Below are 20,373 nucleotides of genomic sequence, written 5' to 3' on the forward strand. Positions count from 1 at the left end.
AATGTGCACAAACAGAGCAATTCAGTATACTCGGTGGTTGATATGATCCCCAAGCCAAGATCAACAATAACCTTTCATGATGACAGTAAAAGAGGCAGCTTAGGAGGATCCATATGAACATAGTGAAGTGTTAATTGCAGATCGGTCCCTGTGCAGGTTGAGGTAGCGAAGCTGCTTATGCTAATTCTGAATTCTCTGGGAACATTTCCAACTGAAAAAGCACCTTTTGTTTTAACTTGTTTTACTGTGAGTAACCAGAGCCCCAGATATCCATTAACCTTGTGCCTTGATGGGGACACTTCACACCTTTTTTTACATGTAAAGAAATGGAAATTTAGCTCCACTGGAGTTTTGAATAGATGCCAGCACTGCATTGCACAGCAGCCATCTGACGACTTCAGTCTCCTTGACATCTATTGTTGCCAGCTTCCTTTGGTCTCCAACTTGAACATCACTCTGTCACCATTCCACCCAGATTAAATCTCTCGTATGTCTTGCAGATTGAAGAGCGCGCAGAAAGTGTGTTTGAAAAATATCATTTTTGTGTTTTATCTTGTCATGATATAATTCCTGCAGATTTATTGCCAATGATATATTTCATGAGTGCTCAACAAAGCCTCTGTCTCCCTATTTGCATCTTCAGAATATATAACTGTTCTCAATACGATTATTTTATATTCTGAGGTGACCCAGTGACCGACTCTGTGAATTGAATGAGGATAATACTCGTTTACAAGCCGAACACAATAGAGGCAGTATATCTGGCAAACTGAAAAGAAAGAAAAGAAGTCAGAGGAGGACTTAACATGTCGTTTTCTTCATTTAGAGGCCATATGGGTGCTAATTATAACCAAAGATTTTAGCTTTTGTGACACTCCTGCTTAAGATGTAAAAGTGCACAGATGTTCTTGCAATTACAGGGCCAGTCAGCTCAGTCCTCCTTCTGCTTTTTAGTCAGCTCAGGTGGAGACATTTGTGTTCAGGGATCCTTCCACCCCCACACACCCCTTCCAACACACACACACACACAACTCATCCCCCACCCCCTGAAAGAGGGTGGAGCTGGTGTTAACTGAAAATTCACACAACACAGTCATTATGAGAGACAGCAATCTTTTTATTTTTACATTAAAAAAATGGTAAAAAAAAACAGCATGCAGTTTCTTTCTTTTACAAAACTTCCAGTGTGAATGACGACAATAAATAATAAGCTTTCAGATTATCACACAACGTAAGTGCGAACACACAAATGCTACAAACTATGTACAGGTTTCCAACAGCAGCCACCTTCCCACTGCATGGCATTGCACGCCTGAGCTTTGATACAGCAACACAAATTTTACAGTGAAAACAGGAAAAATGGATCTTGATTGTGAAGCTGAATGAATGAAAATGAGGTCCTGCCTGAGGACACAATCCACTTTGAGAAGCAAAAAACATGCATAAAAATTGCAGTAAAAACCCTTACAAGACACACAATTTCAGCAAACAAATCGAAATGTAGAAAAAACTCTTCTTCTTTTTACACCTGTACAAAATGTAGTAAGTTCTTTGAAATTAAAGCTTAGTTTTCTTCTCTCCTGAGAGTATCAAGTCACAGACTCCAAGGTTGACTTTTTGTTAACTTGACAAAACACTTGAGGACTCGGACTCGGTTGACACGGATGAAATTGGCCCTCGCTTTTTTGTCATGAGAGTCACTTTCTGACTTGATCTGCTGGTGACTGTCAGCGCACTCCTGGCTGATTTCTTAAATTTGACGCCCAGGAAAGCATAGAGGATGGGGTTGAGGCAGCAGTGGAAATAGGCCAGAGCTTCAGTGATAGAAATCCACTTCTCAACCGCTTGTTGCAGTTCACAAGAGGAGGAGACCACGTTCAGCATTATAAGGGTATCCAAGACGATGCCGACACAGTAAGGCAGCCAGCAGGAGAAAAAACACACGATGAGGATGACTGTGGTCTTCAGTGCTTTCTTCTTCAGTGCCTGGCCCTTGGTGCCTTGTGATAACTTCACAATGATGATGCAATAGCAGATAAGGATGACCAAACCGGGCAGTATGAAGCCCACCAGGATTTGCTGGAAGCGAAAAACAACCATCCAAATGAGACTGGTTTCCTGTGGGTAGATGCGCTGGCAGAGGATCCTGGAGTCTGTAGTCTCTATGCTTTCATCTGATAAGAAGAAGTTTGAAGACCCTGTGTCATGCAACCTGGCAAACACCATATCTGGTACAGTCAGCACGGCTGCGGGCAGCCAGACACCCAGATAGATCACTCTGTTCGCAAGAAGCTTCCTTGTGGTTTGGCTGTTGGTGGCCCGCACAACTGCCAAGTATCTGTCTAGACTGATGAAGGCCAGGATCAGCACGCTGCTGTACAGGTTGACAGTGTAGATCATGTGCACAGACACACAGAGGAAACTTCCAAAGTACCAGCTGCTGGCGGCGTCCACGGCCCAGAAGGGCAGCGTGAGGACAAACAGGAGGTCAGCCACGGAGAGATGGAGCCGGTACTTGTCCGTCATCGTTTTGACCTTTTTCTGGTACCCCATGACAACAATGACTAATCCATTGCCAATGATTCCCAGAATAAATATTATTCCGTAAACTGTTGGTAGGAAGATCTTGTTGAAGTCGTTACTTTGCACTATGTCACATGGCTCCGGCAAGTCCAGGTCGAAGTCTCCCGACTCCTCTGAGGTGTTTTCAGTGCTGTTGTCCAAGATGCCAAATGTCACATACTGAGAGAAAAGAGAAATTGAACGGATTTAGGTAGGTGCTTACATTACTTGCCAGGAGTTCTCTTAAAAAAGTGTAAATTCCAATGCTCAGCGTGCTTTTCTAAATGCATTCATTTCAAAACAGAATATAAGTTAAATAGCAGAGAATAAACATGATCTTCATTAACTGCCAACAGCCTGATACACAAAGACACACAGCCCACGATGTTAAAGAGAGATATCACTTTAGTAAAACTCACCTCCATGCTCATCGCTCGTTGGTTACGTAACGGCAGGACCGGCGTGAGCTTGCGTCTGTTGGCTTGTGAGACAGATCTATCATAGTCGCCGCGCTTCACGTCAATAAATACGCCGGTGCCTGACCCCTCCCCCCCTAGAGGGGGAGGAGCAGCACAGGGTCGTCTCTCTAAATACGGCTTCACTATAAAGCCAGTTAGTTGTCAGTTGAGAAACTTATGTCCTAAAAACCCGCATCGGTTCAAACAAACAAACAAACAAAAAACAAACATCCCCCCCCCCCCAAAAAAAACCCATGCTGCCTTGAAAAAAAAAAGTTGAGTTAAGACTTTGGGGACAAAGTGGCAACGTTTCAAAGACTGTGTGGTATGACTGAACGATATTTATATTATATCCAATGATTTAATGACCCGAGGCTTTTAATTTAAATTGATTTCTGGTGTTGTTTTTTTGCTGTTCCCTGATTCAAATCAGACATCAGAGTAGGAAGTAAAGACCTTAACAAACAAGAACCATGTTACTTATATGATGCGTTTTGGGAAGCATACTGATATGCAAACATTTTGACATTGCAGCAACGGGAGCATCACTGTGGAGATGTCAGAAACCTGTTCAAGATGAAGCAGAGGGCTGCATAGATTGGCTATTGAGGGTCCTCTTCCAGCCTCCTATTTTTGTCTACAAATCACTTTATAACTCTGTCTGAGGACGGTTTTCATCAGCAGAGGTCTGAATCTGTCCCTCACCGTTATACACACCTCACATCTGTGTCACATCTCAAGTGCTGTTATGTCTGCATTGCTAAATTACGCCCAGCAGATTTGAAAAGAACCACACACACGCAAAGACGCACACACCCTATAATGTGGGATTTCTATCAAACCGCCTTGGAGCCTCAGTGCGCAGATCATTCACTCTCTCACAGCCTTACTGAACCTCTCTGATTTCAGTTAAAGCAGTGAGAGATGACAGGGCCAGGCCACACGAAACTCCCCGCCCTCCTCCCAGACGGAGTTGACGGTTGTATGTAACTGAATATCCTGCATGTGACGCGCAAATACCTTTTCATGTCTTTGATATATGAGAGCAGTGATCAACTGAATAAGTCGGTCCGCATCATTGATTTCATCGATGTCCCCTCTTTGTGTTAAAGCGGCGTTCTTATATGACATCACCACATTTTCCCTTGTCTAAACTGAATTTTTATATATCTACTTTGCCTTAGCCCTCATGGTTTGAGAGAGAGATAATGCATGACCACACATATGCACCGAAAACATTTCTCAGCTGGCTGTTTGTAAAATATCAGAGGTAAGTTAAGGTATGCTTGAGGTTTAGCAACTACAGCTGCTCTGTTGTAACATATATATATATATATATACCTATTTCAAAACCCCGCAGCCTGAAAACCTTCAAAACTCACCACAACTTTCAAAACATCAGCAGTGTGCTGAAATGACAGTGTATACAAATGAGGAACTCTGGTAAAAGATTTCACAGTCATGGCTGAATCATTAAACTCCCACTGCTATTAAAATGCAGTGGAAACCACTGACATTTGGGTTGCGACTGTGCTACATGACTTCCCAAGCAGCACCGAAAACAACTGACTAGCATCATATTTGCCAAAAAAATAGTTGTGATGATTATTGAACATTTTGACACAAGCTCATTTGCTGTTCTCAGTCATATCGACAGAAATGATTCAGTCCGTAGACACTTCATGAAGGCTTTTCTCCTTGTATGCTCTGATGTGAGGGGAGGTGACGTATTTTTCATCTTCATCTTAGGATTGAAACAGCTGGAAGCATCTTCAGAAAATTATAAGGAAACACATTTGATATGCTGTGCTGAAACACCAGTGACACAAATGCAAGCAAACAAAACAAAACAAAACAAATGAGGAGCTCACAGATGACACCAAAACATTACCGAATTAATAATGTAATCCAGAATTCACACATAAATTAATATCAAGTCAGTAGATGGAAATGAAGGTAATATGCATGTGTCTGGGCTTCTCAGCATGCTTGTAGTCTAATCCCGCAGTCGGACTCCTGAGGAGAGGAACAGGGGGAATCTGCAGCTCAAAGAAAGGCCACTGTATTGGTATGATGCTCTTATCAACGTCATTCAGACTCAGAGAGTTGCTCTTTTATCTGTCTGGAAGCAGAAGTCCTGGATTTCATCTGCGCACGAGGTCACATATGGTATTTCATTTTTCACATTCCCCAAATCACTTTCATTTCTGGAGGGGAGTTCCACTGACTCACTTTATGAAGTTGTTTTGTTTTTGATGTTTTTGCTCTAGTATTTCACCTGAAGCGTACATATCCTTTGCAAAAAAAAAAACAAAAAAAAACAAAACACAAATTTTGCTCAAATTTCCCAGAACTGATTTTAAATTCAATGTTATGTGTAGTGAATTGTGAAGGTGAGGTCTGAAATGATCCATTCACAAGGCATTAGAACACTTTGCCATCCTCAAATGAAATGTGTGTGAGCATGATGTTTCCGACAGAATTCAACTCAACACAACATAGCACAATCACCACAAACAAACAGCATTTAGTCATTTATTATATCATTTATTACATAGCTTAAAGAAGGCACTACAAGTACATTAATCAAATTTCAGTGAATGTTTGGATTTGGAGGAAAAAGCACAGATTCATCAAAGTGCTGTAACTTTGACGTGTTTCAAGCGGTGGCACAAAAATTCTGAATATTTTCTCCGTCTCTTGGCATTTTTTTTATTGATTCATACAAACATTTCTGCCTTGGTCTTGCAGCTCATTAATCAGTTCAGTGCAATAAGTCTGCTTTTGCAATTTACCTTTCATCATCTGTGGAGACTGTGTACATGCAGCTTATCGTTTTGCAGGATTTCAACAACAAGATTTCCCTCCTATGATAAATAAAGGATGAACTCCTGAGTTCAGCAGGATATCTGCAGCCTCCACTGTCAGGGTGAGGATTCAGATTGCTATCGGCCTGGAATACAAAAGATCTGTGAGCTACTTAGAATACAAATCACAACAAGTGTGAACTGCAGCGAAGGGGGCTCTTCAGTGAAGAATGGCTATTGAAATGAGGCAGAAGAATGGCAGTGAGATAAAGAGAAGAATGAGCAGTGCTGTTCACTCAACACCAGCCCTCCAGTTCCAACTCATCCCGGCCCCCTCAGCAAGTTGGCACGGGATAATTTTTCATAATGATACCTGTGTTCAAATATCACCTTCACTTTTTTTTTTTTTTCCTTTTTTAAATCACCACACAACATCCATGCCTTTGTTGTTGAAGCTGACTTTGGGTGTCGCCCATAAATGCACCAAAACTTTTTGGGTAACTCAAATACCTTTAATCTTTTGTCTGAGCTCTAAAAAAGTGGTGTGTGTATTTCAGCTCAGTACACGCACATAACAGCTGTGCTTGCTTGCCAATGCATGCAGACTCACATATTTGTGAGAGACAAGAGGTTTCTGTATTTGTAGTGATCCTTTTCACTGGCAGTCTGATTTTGTGCACCGAAAACATCCCCTACTTATCAAAGTACCGACCCATCTCGTATTGCACCCCACACACTATTATTCACACTGTCACAGTCACATGAAGAACCTGCAGTGAGTATTGAATTTATTTTGTGGCATATATTGTGAATTTTTTCTCTGTAATGTTAGTAGGGGGGCTGAAATGTGAATTTCTTTGTTTTTAAGTGACTTGAAATGATGTGAATGTCCCTGCATGTTTGTGCACAGTGTTATGTTCTTTACTCACACTGGAATGCATAACTTCTTTATCTATCTATCAGTCAAGGCTCCACCAGGGTGCTCATGTTTTTCCACGGGGGAAAGGCGGAGGGGGTCGGCTGTCCTCGGCCAAAATGTGAGATTCATCCTCAATTCTCTCCCATCCATTGTTAGGGTTTTGTCTTCCATCAAGGTGAGATGCATTGAGCCTCAGTGACTGAAACATGACACCAGAGAAATGAAACTCTAAGGCACAACTTATCACAAGACTTTAAACGTGTGAATGCAGATGTTGGAAAGAAGTCACGCTGAGTGGAAACTTTTTTCCCCTGAGAGTTGGCACAGAAAAATATGAACGATTATATTTGCACACAGAAACAAATATTTGTAACAGCATCCGAGTTGCTTGCTTGCTTAAATGTTTATGTTCAAAGAGAGAGCTTGAATTTGAACAATAGACCCACTTTAAAGACAAAGCTCGGCCCTTATCTTTGGAAGGCACCCTCTTAAACTTCCTACTTGGCTGTGGTGCTGCATGTGTTGTTGGCCCTTTTAAAAATGTCTGTGCTGACCTAAGTCAAGGTCACGTTTCCATTCAGCATTCAGTAAAACAGATTCCTGGTTTCATTCAGAATTAAAAAGGTGGATGGATGCTTGACTTTACTGCCCTGGAGAGAATTTGACTTCTAATTTGTTTATTAGATTCATGACCTGCCATGGTACACTGAGCAAAGTCTTTTTAAATGTTTTCTGCACTGAGCACCTAAACTCATTTGAACACTTGCCACACAATTTACAAAAGGTTTGGAATTAATATCTGTTTCCATTGAAGGTCCACGGTGTACACACATTCATCGTGATATGCAGAGCTAAAGTTATTTTTGGGTTACAACAGGATAACTTAAGTAACTCATTTGCACTTTTTTCTTAATGGAGCACTAACAATCGTGCTCCTCAGCCACTAGTCTGCCGACGTTGGTGGGCAACAACTGGAAGGAGTAAACTTTTCACTCCAGGACATTTTCATGATGATAAGCCTGAATCCTGCCGCTGCCTGTCTTGACTTGGAGTCCTGACAGAATTATACAACAGGGCACAAACCAATAAAAACTGAAAAGGGTGACACAGCGTTTGAGCAGTTAGGGGAGAGAATATATATTCACATATGGCACAGATCCAAAGCAAGACACAAGGCCAGTTGAGAAATGCAGCTTAGGAAGGGTGTTTTCTATGAGTCCAAGATAAATGCAACCGGGGTTCCCTTTCCTTTTTCACCAACTGCTCCACTGTGGTTTTGCTTTGCAACAGTAATAAAACTTCAGCCTCCATTACCTCATGGAGGTTAGTCTGTGATGACTATAAATGAAACAAATCCAATGCAAACTGCCCTGCTTAGATAATTTGAATGTGTTCATTTACCTGCAGATTATTGATGAAAATGTTCTTTTCAGGTTTGTTCAAAGAGACAAGGTTATATAATTGTACTGCTTCAGCAGATCAGAGACATGTAGTCGTCAGAATTTCAATCACTGAATGAGGTCCTCCAGTCACTTTTGTCCCCAGACACTGGGAGATCCCTCCGCTGCATTCGCATAGGACAGAAGATCACAGCGAGTGTTCTTTCAGGCTCTCTGCAGGTGGAGGTCCTCCATCTGGCCTGTGTGGATGGTGGAGGAGACTCTAATGTGAACAGAGGCTCAGCTCACCCCTGATCACCTCAGATAACAGGGACAATAGGCCAGATGACAGCAGATAAGCTTTCCAGAATCGGGTGACCAGGAGAGGGAGAGCAAGAATAAACCTGCTGCCAAGCCGGACCACCTCACTACTCCTTCTGTCAAGAGTCTTGAAGGAGAATCTTTTAAAATCACACATAAGCAGCAGCTTATCTTACAAACACTGGCCAGAACCAAAGTTTAACATCTGAGACGGTTTCATAGGTTACTTTTGCAGAAAAGGGTCAAAAATCTCATATTATTCTGTTACTCAGCATCTTTTTTCTGAGCAACATCATAGTAACCATCACAGCACTTTACCTCTCAGTGTCAGATTATTCAAGTAAACCTGACATTTGAACCTTTCCAGAGAGGCTCTGTGTGTGTAAAGAAAATGGCCTTTGGCGCTTTGCTTTTAGTGTTGATTTATAGCACCACTCAGCACACGAAGATAGACTTCATTCATTATTGAAACACTGAAAAAGTGATGAGCTGGATTTGTGCGTGCGCGCATCCTCATCGATGGACAGAGCTTCCTGTGACGAGTGACATAAGGCTCTGGTCTGGAGCGAGGCGGGCAAGTGTCTCGCACCAGACCAGAACAAAGCACCAGTGGTAGAAAATCTATCAGCCCTGGCCAGAGGGACGCTTCAGCGCCCCTGTGGTGCCTGCTTGTCTGAAAGATGACACCGTCTACACTGACTGCCTGAAGCGAACAGAAAACAAATAGGTGTTTTATTTTTCCCCCTCCTGCAGGAAAGAGCAAGGGGTTGTAAAAACCGTCACCGTCTCTTTACACAAAACACAACAAATAAAAAAATTGTTTTTCTTGCTGTTGCTCTCAGTTGATGAGTCATGTGTGTTAATCATCGTCTGTTAACCTAACCGGAGCCTGTTGTGAAGCAATTCAAATAATGTGCCAACTTTTATTTTACCTGGGGTAAATGTATGTACACTCACCATTTTGCTGAGTCTCTTTTGCTGGTGATGTTAGGAGCTTTTCGGGCAAAACTGAGAATGTGGAAACGAAAGGAAGCTCTTGGTCTCAAATGTGCATTATTTCAAAAAGAACGACATAATGCCAATGAAAGGAGTGTTGGATTGTTTCTCCTCACAGTTGTATCGAGGCAGACAGGGAGTGCCCCTTGTGAATTAAAAAATACCAGATTTACTGCTAAACACACCAACCCTCTGTGCTCCCTCAGCCCTATGATAGAGTTTCCTCCTCGAGCCAACGCTTCGGTCGAATCCTAAAGGCACTCGCTTGGGACCCACAGCCCTTTGTACTTGGCTGCCTTTGGGTTTATTTTCTTGGCACAATTGAATTCTTTTCTTTTCTTTTCTAAAGACTGAAAAGACTGTAGATCCCTCAACTGATACAGAGTGTTGCCTTTCCTACCCCCCACTGCCCCAAATCTGTGAGGATTATTGTGTTTTTGTGTAAACAAAGATGTGGAGTAAATAATACATCTGGATGTGCTGTGCTTGGACCAGCATCCGGTCTCCTGAGTTTTTGATTATTTTGCATGCTTTGGAGGTGTTTATGACAGGAAATAGGATGGGCGTTAGTCACTCTGTCAGCATACCAATAGCACCGTATTCCCACAGGAAGGCTATTGATCAGGATACGACAGGTGCTGTTTGTTTCAGTGTTTGTTTTGTCTCTTATGTCTACTGGCAAACTCTGCTTGTTCTCATTATGCTTCTGGAAATTATATCTTGGTCTCCACTTGACCTCTGCACACACGCTCTTCTGACAAACAGCAAGACAAAGGAAATAATCCATTAATGAATCATTAGCAGCAAGTGCATGTGACTTATCAACACCTTGGGCGCGATGAGAGGATGTGATAAATGTTGTCTTTTCTGGGGGCAGACAGAGCTTTTTCAGGCCTCAGGTGGGAGCGAGCGCCTATGAACTCATATTGTTCAGACTGATTATTATCTGTCAAGCAGTGAGACACTTGGATATTTGCTTTGAGCTGTGGTGTCCAAAGAAGGCAACCCCGAGGCAGCTGTCAGAATGTGTCTGAGTGTCAACAAAGCCTCTGGGTTTTCATCAACAACATCTGTATGACGGCAGTGGGAGCAGTGTTTGTGTTCCAGTCAGCTCCTTGCCCTGCTGTGATTCACTGTTTACTTTCGTCTTGTATCTAGATAAACCCTCCGTATTTTCAAGTGTTTATTGCACACCAGCTGGTAACATCAGTGCCCCACTTCCTCCATGTGCTCTTTCTTGAAATCCTCAGCCGTTTTTGTTTTGTCTCTGTCTTTGTTGCTAGGAACTTATTTAGCGCTTCCTCTCTGTTACGTAAGATCCCCTGTCAATCAAATGCTGTGGATAGTACCCGAAATTTGCTTTCGATCGAGGTTTAGTTAAAGTTTCTGTTGTCTGATTATTTCACCCATTGCAGGTGCACAGCACATCATTTCCTTTGAATCACCTCAGAAAACCCCTAAGATGCAAACAGTATATGTAAATAGGTTTGTAATCTGGTTGTAATTTTAATCACCGCAGTGGCAATTGACAAAACCAAGAAACTGTTTCATCTGTAACAAAGAAATGAAGAGAACTCAACTGAGCGCTTACTTACACTTTCGTGAACCATATGTGGCCAGTAGATCAACTAAGTACATAAGTCATTTACTGTACTGACACTGGAGTATATTCATTTTACAGCAACTTGCTGATTTACTGTTTACTTCACTTCACGTCAGGGTCAAATTCTGTACTGTTTACTGCAGTAAATTTAACAGTTTTAGACAACAGTTTACTTAGAATTAAAATTTTGCATAAAAATCATCCACTTTTCTTATAAAATACACAGCGTTGGACAAGCTATTTGGAGAGTGTAGTGAGCTAAGCTACCAGTTGCTCTAAATTAAATGAAGCCACTATGTAGAAGCTGACCTTAAGCCATTTATCAAACAAAAACAAAAGAAAACAAAACCAAAAAGTCCTCCACATGATAACATAAGTAGGACTTTAAATGCAGGACTTTTGTGTGTCATGAAGTAATACGCAGTGTGGAACTGGTACTTTTCTTAAATAAATGATCTGAATACTTCTCTCACAACAGCGTACAGCACGTTAAAAACCTGATTTGTTTACAATTATTTCTGTCAAAAGTTCGGGAAGGGGCCAGAGATGCAACTGCTCTAACTGTGGTGGATGTTTTTAGCTGCTCAGTTTTGTTTGTCTTCGAGTAAGCGGATTAGATTTCAGACAAGCTGACACCAGGATTTTATAATGAGCAAGTTTTGGAGACTTTGCAAAGGAGTTCATTGTCTCTAACTGTGCAAGTATGAGGTGATAATATGTGTCTGTAAACAGAATGCTTAGAGCTTACGTTTTATGAGTTGATGTTTTGTGTGTTTGTGGTAAAACCCAGATGTTAATTTTGTTATTATTATTACGGAGTCGTTGGTGGTTCGAGTTTGAGTTTGAGTTCAACTTAATGCTACATGGCACCTGAACTTGTATCTGTGCTGTGTACCGTAAGTTTATTTCAGCCGGCTGTCCATATTTTGCCTGTTTGTGATATATTTTATCAGTTTTGAGGTGGATGTCAGATTAGCAATAACAGCTGCTCTTGCCTAATGGATAATGGAGAGGAGGTAAAAGTAGTTGCTACACAATGGAGGACTGACCACTGCAATTTATTTATATTGCATATGTAGAGCTAGATATACACAGTAAGTTTGTGTGTCTTGTTTTGTTGGCCAGAATTATGTTTGTTAATGGGCCCTGTTTTTATATCCCAGTTACAACAACATTATTTTGGGGGGATTTGTTGTTGTTTGGTTCTGTTGGTTCATGGATTGAGAAAGAATTTAATGTTGATGTGTGTTGAAGTGAAACTGATGTGCTGTATATTCTTTTAATGTTGTGTTATGTTAATATATGGTAGGAAAGTGATTGTTTAAGTTATCCTGTGATCATGTGGGCAAACCACAAGACAAATATTATACATAAAATCCATGTGTGTGTTCAGCAACAGCTCAGAGATGTGTGGTGTGGCGAATAACTGGCAGCTGCGACTTGCTTTTTGTTTCCACTCTGTGAATCAACAATTCATTTCCAGCCGATTTGTACAAAAGGTGATTGTTAGCAGCGGGTCCAGCCTGTCCACTTACAGTTTCCTGAGTGAACCCTCCAGACAGCCATTGCTCAATCATGGTTCACCTCTTTGGCAGAGGGCACGGGCGGCAGCTTTCACACTCACTTCAAATCAAATCAATGTCTGATCCATCATGGGCCTCTCGCCTTCGGGGCAGCTTTGAATCTATAAGAACTACTCTCTGTGGCATCCACTAGCTGCTTATGTCTTGGACCGATGTGTGTGTTAGTGTGTGTGAGTGTGTGTGCACACACAGTAATAGAATTAAAGAGGGCCTCTGACCCCTCGGGAGCTTTCCATCTGGTTTTATATGTTATCTGACAAAATTAGGAGACTTTGACATATATATTAGCAGATGTTGAGACGAAGAGGATGCTTTTAATGTCCAGAGCACCTTCTGGTAAATAAATGTCTAGAGAGTGGTCACCTAATGTACTGAAATACATAATTCCTTAGCTGAACATTTGAGACGATGATGGTGAACTTGTTGGAATATCCCTCGGGTCTCATGACTTAGTTTTCTGCTGTTGTTTGTGACGTTTTTGGAAAAACTGCAGACATGGCACTTCAGTCACATCAAACTCTGAAACATTTGATCCCAACAAACAAACACATTAGTTCCTCTTTCCTTTTATAACCACTTTTCCGTGACTTCAAAGAAAAATGTCATGAGTTAAGACCGCATTTGACGACAGTTTGATTTTTTTAGTTATCTTTTTCCAATAGCCTAAAAAAATTTGAGCTTTCACAACAACAAAGTAAAATCACATTAAACCACAGCTCACAGTTCATAAGAATTGTAGAACAGAATAGAACTTCTGGCTTCCTCCCAAAGTTTTACACAAAGCACACGTACTGTATTGTGGTCACAACTAAGATCTTTCTTTAGAAATTCACACTGTCATGATGAATACCTACTTTATGGGGATGTCTGTTGATACAGCAAGGAATTTTGGCAAAATCTCTTTTATCATGAAGGAAGTTTTCTATGTGCCCTTGGCTAAAGGAGAAACCCTGAAGCTCCTTTCTCCGACTCGCTCAGCTGGGAAATCAGAAAAGACGTCCACTTTCCCCATTTGTTTCTCTTCATTTTTATCTAGATACTTATAATGAATGTGTTTATAACAATGAAAACATATCAAATGACAAACTGGAAACAATGTGACTGCGAAAGTGAGAATTATCACCTGAATCAGCTCCGGCTTCTTGAGTTCATTGTTCAGTCATCCTCAAATTTACTGTTTCGGTTCAGTCTCACGGGTACCCTAGAGTTGTTGCTGGATGCAGAAGACAACTGTTTGTAGCTATAAAACTCTCCTATAGGTCTACACTACCTACTCAGCACAGCAGACTATCTGGTGAACACAGCATTTACCAGCTAAAAACGCATATTTCCCTCAGGACAAATAGAGCTGAAAAACAGCAAATATTGCTCTTAGATTTGTCAGGAAGCCACAAACATGATTATAAATAAAAGCTAACACTGCTCCATAACTGCTGGGCATGTAAGCAAAATCTGTTCCTGCAGGTTTAGAGTTAAAATTATTAAAGAAGAAGTTCTGGAAAACACTGTGGGAAATCGGCTTATTTTCTTTCCTGCAAAGAGTTTGATGAGATAATCAATACCACTCTTGTGCCCGTATGCTAAATATGAAGCTATGACAGCGAGATGGTTAGTTTAGGTCAGCATAAAGGCTGTGAGCAAGGCGAAACAGCTAGCAAGGCTGTAAACTAACAGAGACTCAAAAGGAAGAAAGTTTTTGGTCCTTTACCAAAGAATAACTGTGGTATGTAGACGTTGCTGTTTAACACTTCATTTCTGTGTATCATTACCTGTTTCCTTCTGATTCCCTTCATAAAATACACGTCTGGAGGGCATCTTTAACAATACGTCATTATTTATTTGGAAATTCATTACTATTGGAAACAAAGTGATGGTTTCTTCATAATGCCTGGACCTGCACCATGTAAACACGGAAATGTAATCACACTTTATCACCAAAGCAGTTCAGCTTAAACAAGCTCTTTCTCCATGCATGTTTTCACAGGCGCTGCTGGTGATGAATCGTCATGGTAAACATAAGGCAACAGACTTTCTCCTGCACCTGTAACCTGATCTCACTCACCTTTCTGTTTTTCAGGCCTATTATTAGTCTTACTCACCTAACACTGAATGTAGTCTCTGACGGGGCTCCGGTAATGTTGACTCATGCAACACCCACTGCATTTGAGCTCGTCCTTCCCAACATCATGCACAGCTACTTTTCTTTACAGGCTCCCCTTCTCTCATCCCCCATGATTCATTAGATTTACTGTGTTTGAACGCCCAGCGGCTGGCTGCCATCATAAAAGGTTGAGAAAGATAGTTTCTTCCATCATCGAGTTTCTAAATCATCTGCAGGCTTTTCTATTTCGCCTACATAGATAATGACAGCATACTGGCTTTGTAACACTGAGGCAGCAAAATGTCATAAATCAAGTTGCTTCGATCTGTCTCCAAGCTCTCGCAGTGCCGTCCTTTAATAATGCACTGTGTTTTCAGATGAGATGCTTTCTCTCTAAACTATCAAAGCATCTCTAAACCTATAACCCAAACCTGTGCACAACAAAGAGGAGAATTATTTAATCTATATTTTGCGAGCGAGTCAGTACCGCTGTTTACTGATATCACAACATTTTCTCTTTCAGATGATCTCTAAAACTTCAGGCTGAGGTTTGGCCAAATCTTTTACAAATAAATGTGCATGGAACCAGTGGCTCCAAAGAATGCGGATCATCAACTCAGTGCTACATTTTGTTGGCACCATCTATGATTTTTGGCCCATGTAATCCCATTTTTCATTGTCTGGATAATTAAATAAAAACTGCAGATACTCCACTTGTCTCTTTTACTGCGTCCTTTTTACACAACATGTCTTGTTAACTCCTTGTGTGCACATAAACACTCTCTCACACACACATTCATTGTTCAGCATGGAGACTGAGAAGTCTACAGGGAAAGAGGAAGAGATCTAGATGAGAGACAAAAAACGAGTAGGTTATGTTAGACTAGTGAAACAGGATGAACTCTTAGTGAACTTGTTGTTGTCTGTCTGCCCCATCACATGCACACAAATAAAGCCGCTCCACTCTGCTCTCGCTTTCCCTCTCTGATGACTGACAACCCTCCTGATAGATGCCACAGATGTCCACAGTGAGATCAATAACCTCCCACACCTCCACCCCCACTCTGCCACGTATCACGGGACACTGCAGCAGCCTGACTCGCACTTCCCTCAGCTCGCATTGCGTGAGAGGTTTGAAAAGATGAACTATTGACTGCTCCAGAGAGCTTGTTTTTGTCTCCTCATGCTGCCATGCTGGCGTCAGACTGTATCAAAACACCAGAGGGTTTAGTCATGAAGCCTTACGCAATGAACGGTTTCAAGTCGTAGCCAGCATGGAGTTGACCTCTGTGATGTGGTGCTTAAATAAGCCACAGGTGATTAAGTCATCAGCGCTAAAGCAGTTGAACCAGTGTGAGACAAACAGATCAGCCCCCTCAGATGAATGTATAATGTAATGTGTGATGTAGCTGCAGAGGCGGCTTGACAGCAAGAGGCAGAAAATGTTTTTTTGTTTTACAGCAGAAAAGTCTCATTAGTAGATTCCTCTGATCTGGTCATTGTGTTGCTGCTGCTGAGGGCAGATGGCCACCCCTCCCTCAATAATGGGGGAGGGTGTGTGTGTGTGTGTGTGTGTGTAAGTATTTATGTTTCTTTGTGTGTCTGTATCTGTGTATGTGTGTGTCCAAGGCTGTGTCATGTCTGTGTATAGCTGTAGTGTTTTCACAGTTGGATGTTTTGTGAGTAAGCCTCAGTTGAGTCTTGTTATGCATGTGTGGTCACTTCATGTCGCTGCGAATAAACCTCAATCAACTTTAACAAGTCATTTGTTCAATCATTGAATCCATGGATCTTATTTTCTTATCAAAACAGGTGGAAAAAGGTCTGAGAATTTCACCTGTTTTCAACACAAATCGACTTCTCTGAGAAATTTCTCAAATTAAGTGCCATTTTCCTGATACTAATGCACCCATCTGCCATATTCTGTCAAGATTCTTCCACTCACTTGCTGGAAATTTCTGAAATGAGGGAAAGTGCATCTAGAAGATGGGGAATTATGTCAGCGCACTGACAGATGTTTTTCTTGTTTTCAGAAAAACAAGTCTTAAATGCCGAATATGAGAATGAATGGCACTTTTGTAGTGCTCAGAGTAGGCGGGTGGGAGCAAGCAGCAGAAACGTTAATGGCAAAGTATCTCATTCTGAATGTGAATACCCCACGAGTGTCGAGCATGGTGTGTGTGCTTTGTTGCTGCTGACAATACAGAGTTGACAGCACATCTGGCATCATAGCAGGGCCACAGTGTTTGTCTCCCCCACCGGGATGTGCTCTCTGCATCATTAGCTGCTCACTAGGCAGGAAAAGACCAGCTACAGAGCTGTCCTACTGCCAGTCATTCATGATGCATCACTTAACACACTCGGTCCACATCCACCAATGTAGATGAATGTTTTCTGTCCACATTTAGATCTCTGAAAGTTGGCCATCATCATTAAAATGACGAGACTGCAGAAGGGAATTATTCCACCGGCCACCTGGAAAAACAGCCATTTCTCGCCACAAATGGTTGGTTAAGTTCAGCATTATTTATATGGGAAGACTCAGTTGTACCAAGATCACGGCTTGACCAAGATCCTTTTAGCAAAAGAAAACAAATTATGTGTATCCAAGATAACAACAGACGAGCGAAAATTCCAAATGAAAATTAACATTCTGACAGGCAGACCACAGGACTATCAGATGTCTGAGATCACACCACAATACAAGAGATGCAGCCAGTTTCCATAGCGATTTGCATTTAAAGTTTGAAAATTGCTTGCATTCTTTGGCAGCCATTTTGGAAAGGCCAAGAGTGGCCATGAAACGTTTGCTACTTGTACTGAAAATCAGCACAATGAATGGTGCTTCAAGCACAAATAAGAGTTTTCACAAAATGGCACAACAACCTGTTTTGTTCATCTTAAGCAGAGGTGAAAGGTCAGTGACCCGAACATTCAGAGTTTAAAATGCTTTACTTTCACATAATTCATCATGAAGACAAAATACACTGCCACAGATATGACATCAAATGATATCTTGTTTCTCATTACTAATTGTTCCACTTTTCGATTTATTTAATTTGAGAAAATTACAAAAATTTGTTGGGAATAGTATTATATTTTGGGAGCTTAGGGTTAATTGAGGTCGCTAATCCAGAATTAGGCTGGTGTTTCTGTGTCAAATTGGTAAGACACCTTCAAACAAACAAACAAAACTGACCCCACGGTGAAAGAGTGAAAGGAGAGCTGTGTGACCTCTCTGCCCACTCTGTGTTTGTTCAGGGAATTTCAAGTCATTAAAGCCCTAACAAGCACAGAGCCATGAAAGGCCTGATAGTAAGTGGTTAAAGTGTCCCACAACTAATGGCTAAAAAGGGGGGAGACGTTTTTGCAATCACTTTGTCTGGTGCCAAGTCTTTTACACAATCAGTTGCACAAAGCTATTCAGAATCGTTACTTGGCTTAGAGCTGAAGTCTATAAGATGATTAGGATTTGGCGCAAGGGCCCATTGAGTGCAGGCATTTTTCTGCAACTGTGAAGTGATGCATAACACCTCACACTGAGAAAATGCAAAGCAATCTGAAAAGGTGATATTAACACTCGGCGCAAAATTTCAATAATTAAGGCGTCCTGAGGTTTATATCACAAATTATTACTGAAATAGCTTGGAAATTATATCTGGTGTGCAACATCCTGAAATATGTTTGCCTTTTCTACGGTTTTCCTCTCCCAGTGCACAGATTTTATGGCACTAAACCCAACATTGTGCTGTCAGTATACCAGCTAAGGCAGCTGAATTTACTGCCTAGTAAATTTTGTTATATGCTTCCCTCCAGAAGTTTCCTACTTTCAGTGTGTGGCATTAGCAACATGAATAAGTGCTAGTATGACCCCTGTCAGACTATTATATCTCTTATTGGTTAACTAAGACAGATCAGGGTCAAGAATAGCTGTCTGGAGCGCCAGTGATAAAATTATAGCCCTTTAAAGGTTGCTGCCTCACTTTTCCTTGGCAAGGTCAAAATGAACACATGCACAGATGCACACACATCAACAAACAACATACACCTTCTCCAGCTGGAGAAAACTGTCAGGGGTCCAGTGTTTTTGTTTGTTTATCCACCCATGTAGTTCTCTCTTTCTATAAATAGAGACACAAATAGAGACCTGAAGATGTAAAAGCTGACAGACTGCTCTGGGTGGTATTTTATTGCCGAGCACCAGGTTGTAAAAGGGAATCCTGTCTGAGCAATTAGTGACCTCCTTGCGCTGACTCCACTCCTACAGTTTTGCAATAGAGACTGATTGCAAATAGCCCCCCAAAAAGTCCCTGGAGCTTGTAGGTTTTTTCCTCATCACACAGAGCGAATAAACGGCAGTTAAGGCCATAAAAACAAAATCCACCAGATGGTGCTCATCACTTCCTCATTTGACTGATTCTCAGCTTTCATATAATCTTTTATTAATTTTAGGGCAAGCTTCAGTCTCACCTTGCAGCTTAAGGCTTAACGCAAGCTCACACTTGGAGCAGAGACGACCGTGATTGTCAGCGTTCTTGTTTCTGGGTCTACATTTCTGCCTGTTTTAATGACTTATTGATGGACGACTGCCTTTCATCTGAGTGGGGCTTTCTTGCCCACTCGAGTGTCCAGCCGTTCCCATGTCTAAGGTTTCGCTCCGGACTTTCTCCTTTTTGATCATCCCTCAGCCTTTTTCAATCTATTTCAAGTCGACTAGGCCCACATACCACCTCCCTGCCGCAGTGCCTCTTTGAATCCTCCATGAGGATAAATGTGTTGAAAAGAAAAGGGGCTAGAGGAGGGCTGAGCTTGTGTTACTGGAGAGTGATTTACATGGGGCCCTAAAAGCCAGGGTGAAAGGAGAGGAGGTATATCCCATATTAAAGGGTCAGTGTGTGGGGACAGAGAAGTAAACTGACCCAGCCAGGCTGAGGGCTGGACAGCCCACATCCACCACCTGCACACACTCCCATTCACACCCTGCCCTCCGGCCGATGACTTTTTGGCTTTGGACAAAACCCTCTCACATAACTATCCCCCCGCTCTCTCACTCGCCGAGCTGTCTACAGTTACCTTTAGAAGAATATCGGAGCCCCTGCGATATTTTATCATCGTCTTTGGACTATAAATCACCAAGAGGAATGGGACCAGCTCTACCAGTACAGCTTTGCTAGTGCCTTGAAGCCACGTCAAGGCTGAGCACTCCTCTGACACCTAGTATCCCCATGTGGGCCCGTGTGGATGGATCTCAGGGTGCCATGCAGCCAGAAAGAAACAAAAGAAACCTTGTAATATTGTGAGTGAGAGCCCACAGGCTGACTTGCATGTGTGTGTGTGTTTGTGTCTCAGCTCTGAGATGTTTATGAGAGGCCTTGGGAGGGAAATCCATCATTGAGGAGAGAGCAATTTATGTCCAGCACCAGATAGTGACTGACATCTCCCATTTTACAAAGAGACTTTCTTGGCTTTAGTTCACTGAATTAGTCAGCCATCGCACTGGCCATTGTTCATTTGGGCAGACAACTGCAAGTTAGTTATTTTGCTCATGAGCGGGTGATTACAAGATGCACAGTGAAATCATTTCAATATTAGGCATAAAGTGACGGATTGCGTGTGACACAGTCTGGTGAGCAAACCACTTCCT

At 41.8% G+C, this 20,373-nt stretch overlaps 1 protein-coding gene across 1 annotated transcript; it reads right to left on the reverse strand.

Moving 5' to 3' along the window:
* Positions 1 to 1,096: 1,096 nt before the first annotated feature.
* On the reverse strand, positions 1,097 to 3,052 carry cxcr4b (chemokine (C-X-C motif), receptor 4b). The gene is made up of 2 exons (XM_046404729.1): positions 2,982 to 3,052; positions 1,097 to 2,742 (listed from the first exon to the last, which is right to left on the reverse strand). Exons 1-2 carry the CDS (start codon positions 2,991 to 2,993, stop codon positions 1,621 to 1,623), a joined length of 1,134 nt encoding a protein of 377 aa, XP_046260685.1. The 5' UTR covers positions 2,994 to 3,052; the 3' UTR covers positions 1,097 to 1,620.
* Between the last annotated feature and the right edge of the window lie 17,321 nt (positions 3,053 to 20,373).

This window comes from Scatophagus argus, chromosome 11, assembly GCF_020382885.2.
Source record: "Scatophagus argus isolate fScaArg1 chromosome 11, fScaArg1.pri, whole genome shotgun sequence".
Taxonomy (NCBI): domain Eukaryota; kingdom Metazoa; phylum Chordata; class Actinopteri; family Scatophagidae; genus Scatophagus; species Scatophagus argus.